The 6,920-nt window shown below is 49.4% G+C and overlaps 1 protein-coding gene across 1 annotated transcript in view; it reads right to left on the minus strand.

Annotated features, from left to right (window-relative positions):
* Window positions 1-6,836: 6,836 nt before the first annotated feature.
* Window positions 6,837-6,920, minus strand: part of ZIC2 (Zic family member 2) — a 3,695-nt gene continuing 3,611 nt past the window's right edge. Inside the window, exon 4 of the mRNA XM_006909387.1 lies at window positions 6,837-6,882. Within this exon, the coding sequence (XP_006909449.1) occupies window positions 6,837-6,882 (46 nt within the window). The remainder of the gene's footprint in view (window positions 6,883-6,920) is intronic.

Genomic DNA, 6,920 nt, shown 5'->3' on the forward strand with positions numbered 1-6,920 from the left:
CACGAAGTCTTTGAAACAATAAAGGTGAGGGAGTCAAGAAGCAGTTCCCTAAAGCCACACTGAAACAATTTATTTTATAGGATCCCCTACATTTCCAGAATTAGTGAGCAGAAGAAGCGCCACGCTGGGCTGTGGGCTCTCGCGTTCACACGGGCACTGCAAGACGGAGAAAGTCAAGTTGACACGGATCTCTTTCGCTTGGGCATTTCAAATGAAAATATAAGGAGGAGGGCGGGGAGAGAAGGAGACAAAACCGAGCTCGGAAAGACAGACTCCAGCGAAGTCTGCAATAAAGATTAACTGGAAAAAGGAAGTCTATAGCAATTAAAACTCTACTCTGGCTCATTAGTATTCATGACCAAATGTCCAACTTTTCTGTTTATCTTTCTCCCAGGATCAATATCGGAGCAGCGTGGGCCTGGGAGGAGCCCAAGCCCGGCCCTGCGTGCGCTTGACCTTTCGCGCCCTCCCTACAGGTCTGAGCATCTTCAGAACAGCCCAGTCAACACCGCGCCCATGCTCATTAAAGCTACCATTCATCTGCCAGAGGGGAGAAGGAGGGGGAACAGGCGCGGGACGGGGGGACGAGGGGCGGCGGGGCGGGGGGAGGCAGTGAGCAAACAGACACAACCGGCTCCCAAGAGTTTTGGGAAACCACACTCCGCAACACCAACCACTGTGGGCCCAGTGGGCCAGGAGAAAGAAAAGGAAAAAAAAAAGAGCCGCATCTGCAGTAAAGGGCCCAGCGCGGCTCCTGGCCAGGACTTCGCTGGCTCTGCCAGGTTCCAGACATGAAATTTTGTTTGTGGGGGAGGCAACATAAGAGTCTCCTCCTCACAAGAGAACTCCACGCCCACCCTCGGGTCCGCGCGGTCGGGAGCCTCCCCAGGCCTCCGCCGGCCTCTAAGGAGCAACCTAGGAGCGGAGCGTTAACTACGATGATTATCTTTGACATTATTAACATTGCTATTATTTCTACCCCCCACCTTGTCTGGCGGCGCGACGCTTAGTTCTGCTCCCTAGAATCATCGCCTTGGCCTCAGGAACAGGAAAACAAAAAACAAAAAAAAAACCCCTGGCTTCTTCAGGTGGTTAGAAAAGGAAGATGCTGAGGCAGGGATTGGGGAACAGGAGTTGTGTGTGTTGTTGCGGGGCGGCGGGGGGCGGGGGGGAGGGACGGAGAGGGCGGGAGGTAGTAGTCAGCTCTTCCTTTCCTCCTTCCTGGTTTAACTGAGAGGTGAGAGGACACACAGACACACACCAACGCACTCCCGGGGTCTGAGGGCACAAGGGCAGGCTAGACAGTTTGGCCCCTCACATTCCCCAGAGAAGTGGGCCTGAGAAACCCCAACTGCAGTAACCTCCACCCAACTTAGTCTTACACTGGTGGTTCCAGGTGTGGGCCTCGGAAGTGCGGCCTGGGCTGTAGACTCTTAAAGCCAAGTTGGTTCCAGAACACTGGGCACCTGGCCCCCTTAGAGGGAGGGGTGGGGTAGCTGGGAAAGATGGAGGGGTGAGAGGAGCATCTCTTGATGGTTCCTTCCGCTACCTACCCCAATCTCTGCGACTCAAGTCCATCCCGCCCACGGGAGCCCGTGGCTGGGGGATACAGAAGGAGGTAAGCATGCAAGCATCTGTGACTGCATGTGTGTTGTGTATTGGGGCAGAGAGAGAGAGAGAGAAGAGAGATTTTTGTGTGTATGTGTATGTGTGTCAGTCTGTTTGTCCATCTGTTTGCTCACACGCAAGTCAAGGGGTGCCCCCCAGGTCTAGCCTGGTAGCTGCGCTGAACCTCATCCCGAATGTCGAGACAAGTGGAGTGCTGACGTAGGACGAGGGCAGGACCCAGAGCTGGAGACCAAGTGAGGTGTCACCTCTTCAAAAGCTCGTCCGCCGCTGGAAATTCAAGGGAAACATAGGAGGGCGACAGGGTGGCCCCAGCACCGACAGTTCCGGGACTGGGCCCTGTGGGGGCGGTGCAGGAAAGGAAAACCCCCGCCCGGGGTCCTCTGTCCGAGCTCTGGGCCGCGGTAGCTTAGGGGCGGGGTGGGGCGTGAACGTTGCAGCCCCAGTCGCCCCACAAACCTTGACCATGAACTCGAACCCTCAGGCCGCCTTGGTTATGGTTTATAGAAGTTGTCATTCGTAACACCCTGTTCAAACTGCTACGGCTGCCTTTGTTCTCAGGCACCCTGCGGGGTGGGTCTGAGGGTTTATGACCGATCACCCAATCCAGTCTGGGAGGATCTAGATTCTTTCCTAAAATAAAAACCCAACAATAATGTGTTGGGGGATGGAGAGGGAATTTAGAGAGGAGGGTAACATTTCTCCAGGCCTTTTCTGAACTGCCAGTTAAAAATAGAAACTATTCATTGCGGTCTGCTGGGGGTAGCAGTGGGCGAGGAACTCCAAGTTTCTGTGGAACCAGAGCGATATTATCAGACTATAACCAGTCAATTCACCAGTATTTATTGAACGTCTACTTTGGATCCCGAGGGTTGCTTTCCAGGGAACGTGTCCATTTAAGTAAAAATGCATCCAAGGGTTCAACCAAGCCTTGGTGGGAGTTATTTTGAGACCTTTATTTCTTAGTTCTCGGACGCAGGCCTAGCGCCCTTTGCGTTTATTTCGATGGCGTGATGTGGGAGAGGGTAGGACTCAAGTCCTTAGTGAGTACTTGGTGAGTCCCCCCATGTTCCGGTATGCTACTGGTGTGCTCATCAGGGACCTACCCGAACGCATCTCCCCCAGTCCTGCAGACCTGGGCAGGCGACAGGTCTCCTGGAAAGCCCAAGCCTTCCTGGCCCTCCGCGCCCCGCCCCCGCACCCCTCCCCACTGCTCGGATGCGGTAGAACAAGGAGGAGGGTAGGGAGACCCGAACCTCCGGTCCAGCCTGTTATCTGCTCTTGATCTCCGAGTTTTGTGCGGAAAATACATCACTTGAGACTGAAAACATCCGTCTGAAAAAGAGACAAAGGGACCGGGGATAGGAGGGAGTAGAAAGAAGAGAGAAGGTGCCAGAAGAAAGGAAAGGGGCCGGGACAGCGGGCGACGAGGTGTGCTGGACCTGGGACCTGTTTCCTTTACTCGCGATCCGCGGGGCCTCGACCCCAGCAGCCTTCCCTACTTTGCCCCCGGAGCAGAACAGACCCGGCCTCTGCTCCAGGAGTAACCTCCTCCCCGCCCGGGACTTCAGGGTACATCAGTGAACCGGGAGGAGCTGATACCGATGCTAGTTATCATTGTAGTCATTAATAATGCAGTGAGGATTACGATAATTAATAATAATAATGATGGGCCTCCCGAGGGGGCTCCAGCTGCCTCCGGATAAAGCGATTCTCGCGTTGAGGGCAGTTTTTCGGTGGTAGATGGAACCGAGCACGAAGGAAGGGAGCGAGCTTGGGTACTCTGAAGTTCAAGTTGACGGCGGTGGCAAGGAGAGATGATCCTCAGGCCGGCAGCCGGGTCTCCCTGCGGGCTACGAACCACACCCCAGCTCTGGTTCCCTGAGGGAGGCGAAGACCGGCGTCAGTTTTGTGGTTCTGGAGTCAAGACAAGGGCAGGTTAGAATTCAGGTCCGTTTAGATGGGGAGATTAGGGTCGGGGGGTAAAGGAACTGCCTGCACTCCCAGGCCCAGGCCCAGGCGCCTCATTGCCGCTCAGGACCTTGGGCCGCCAGTCCCCGCTCTCTTTCTAAGTTGAGCAATTCTGACATCTTTGATACCACTTTTGCCATCTCCCCCTCCTCCCCACCATGTCTCCGGGGTTCTAAGGGCCGAAGAGAAAGGCGGAGATTGGGCATCGCTGTCGGGTCCGTAACTCGTTTGGACAAAGCGGTAAGACTCAGGGGCCCGGAGAACTGGGAGCCATTTTGCGAGAAAGCTGCTCTCATCCGCTCCTCACATCCTGGAGTGGACTAGGAGGCCGATCTCAGGCTGCGATCTTCCTCCTCACACCTTCCCCTTTCCCATTTTTATATCCTACTGATAACTAGGATAGCACCGGAGACCTAAGAGAGCCTCTGATAGCTGTCTTACATTCAGATCTGTCTGTAAAGCGATCTGGCCTAGGCTGTGAGCTCATTCCCTTCTTGTTATTTTTCTTCTTACCCCAAATGAGAAGAAAAGCCCTAAGGCTTTGAGCTTATATGATACCAAAACCTCCCCGCCCCCATTCCATCCTTCTTGGGTTTGAGCGGTGTCTCAAAGCCAGTCATTTATACAAATACACACAAAGTTTAAAACACATACCATCTCATTTCACGCAAGTTATGACAAATTTTTAGTCTGATTCCTTTGCCCCCTTCCCAAGGATGGGGGGGTGTTAGAAAACCCTAAAGGATTTTCCTCACAGCTTATAATGTGTTCAATGAAATCTCTCAAGGATCAGTAACATATGCCAATTATTTTAATAATTTTCCTTAATATTATTAGGGGTTATAAATTTGATTTTAATAGGAGGTTGATTGCTTCAGGAGTTGGCCTTGGGCAGTTCGCAGGGCCACTAGGGAGGGCTAGCCCAGTCTCTGTCAACCTCTAGGACACACACTCTCTCTCTCTCTCTCTCACACACACACACACACACACACACACACACACACAGCCCCCAGGGCTGAAGTCTTTCCCTCCCCACTGAATTAGTGTAGTGGCCTCTGAGAGGTCAGGGTTGCCTTTCTCTTACCAAACTGCCCTCTGGCCTGTCCCTGCGGATCAGTGGAGGACCAAAGAGAAGGAGAAGCAGTGATTTCCGTGGCAGCCACCCGTGCTCTCCATCTCCTCCCAGAGCCCTGCATGAGCTTAGCAATCTTATGGAGGTGTTGCTGAAGCCGCCTAAATCTTTTCACCACTGGGGCGGCCAGGGCCTCTGGAAGCTATAGGGATACTCAAGGAGATATCTCGATGGCTCAGGGACTTAAAAAAGAATTTTCCTCCTTTCTATACTTTGATTAAAATTATTTCTACCTTTTTCCTTGGAAAACCTTATTTGAAAATTCGATAAACTCTTGTGGGGGAGGGGAGTGAGGCTGCAAACCTTACAGAAAGCTGCTGGTTGGTTCTTTGCCTCACTTCCACCTTGCTATTTTAGTCTTTTTATTCTATCTCACTGAATTCTTGATGAGGTTCCCTTTCATTTGGGGGCAATGGTTTGCGGCTTTCCTAAATGAAAAGGTAGTCTATTTATCACCTTCTCGTGAACATTCTGCTTTTTGGTGTGCAGCAGCTTGCAGATAAGCAACATTTCTTGAGTAAGCTGTTAAAAAATTCAAGAAAAAAACTTTCGGTAGAAATAGTCCCTTAAACTTTAATCGTTGGGCCAAGTTCAAAAACAAAGCACTCAGCTCAGTTTTAAACATGCAATTAAAAATAACTGTACCTCAGCTTTTCAGAGGGAGGGAGAGGAAAGGGGGCAGGGATGAGGGAAAACAAAGAATAAGGAAATATTTAGTGCTCTTAAATCCAGTCCAAATAGCTGAAAGAATGGCATTCCCTCAGATAATGGAGCCATTAGAAACTCTGAACGTTCCTGCCGCCATTCCTCACAGGGGCTTTCCAAAAATTTAATTCACTCTCAGCGACAAAACAAAGGACAGCGAAAAGAATTTTGAGACTTTCTGCCAAAGGGGCAGTTTGGCCCCATTTCTTTGCATGCATGTACCTTCCTCCCCAGAATGAGGTGGTGCCTCACATTCATTCAAGAAGCTGAACTATATATATCCGTGTCGACCCTCAGCTGCCACCTTCCCATTTTACTTAATAACTTTGCTAGAAAAATTAGTATGTTCATGCAGTTTCAACACATTTTATTATATTTCTGTATGCATTACTTTCAAAACATATCACAAGAAATGATCAAACCACTTAAAACCTTCAAATAAAAAATCTGAAACAGTTTATGCCCACAATTGTACATATTTATAGTTAAGAAACATTCTTTATAAATATTGTTTCCTCTGTAGCAAGTTAATACCATAATTTAATTACAAATGGATAAATATGGTAACGGGTATTTACAGAAGGGTGTTATTACGGAAAAATCTAACGGCACAACGTTTATTCCCCTCCCCCCCAATCTTTCATACAGGAACTAACAAATTGAACTTGCAAAAGCACTAAAACATCACATGTAAACCCAGCTAACAGAAAAATACATTCACAAGCATTGGTGGTAGTGGTGTGTATGTGTGCTGTGGATCAGTGTGTTGAAGAAACAGAAGGGAGACTTTGGCACGGCTCGTTTTTTTCCAGTCTATAGTTGCATGAAGTTTACAATCAAGTTGCCTCATGGAAAGGAACACAATATTCAATACCACGATACAAAATAAACGATTTTCTTCCACATTAAAAAGAAACTGGGTAAACTAAAATGAAGGGGAAAAAAAGTTCATCACTTGAAAAAGGAAGGGAAGGCAGGGAGGAACGCAATCTGGAGTTAGAAATAGACAAACTTCTATACACCAAGAAGCCGTTAAAATCACCTCCGAGAAGGAAGAAGTCTGCTATGTACACAGTTAGACGACTGGGAATGGGGTGAAAAAGAAAGCGGGCATGGGGAAAGGCAATGGGGGTTTGGTTCAATATTTTTATGGTTATTTACTTATTTATTTATTTAATATTTTCAGCTTCAGAGACTCCGGAAGGGATATTTTTTCTTTTCATGCCTAGGCCATTAAAAAAAAAAAAAAAACACTTTAAAAAATCCTTCTGCTGGTAAAATCATTTTCATCATCATAAAAATCAGGTTCATAATTTTAATAACACAATCAAAGGGAATCAATGGCGCGGGAGGGCAGCTGCGCCAAGGTGGGGACTGGGAGAGGGAGAGAGGCCCAGGGCCCTCACACGTACCATTCATTGAAGTTGGAGGAGAGGCCGCTGTGGCCCCCAGCTGTCCCGCTGCCCCCGCCAGAGCTGCCGCCGCC

The sequence above is a fragment of the Pteropus alecto genome, unplaced genomic scaffold (genome assembly GCF_000325575.1).
Source record: "Pteropus alecto unplaced genomic scaffold, ASM32557v1 scaffold13, whole genome shotgun sequence".
Classification (NCBI taxonomy): domain Eukaryota; kingdom Metazoa; phylum Chordata; class Mammalia; order Chiroptera; family Pteropodidae; genus Pteropus; species Pteropus alecto.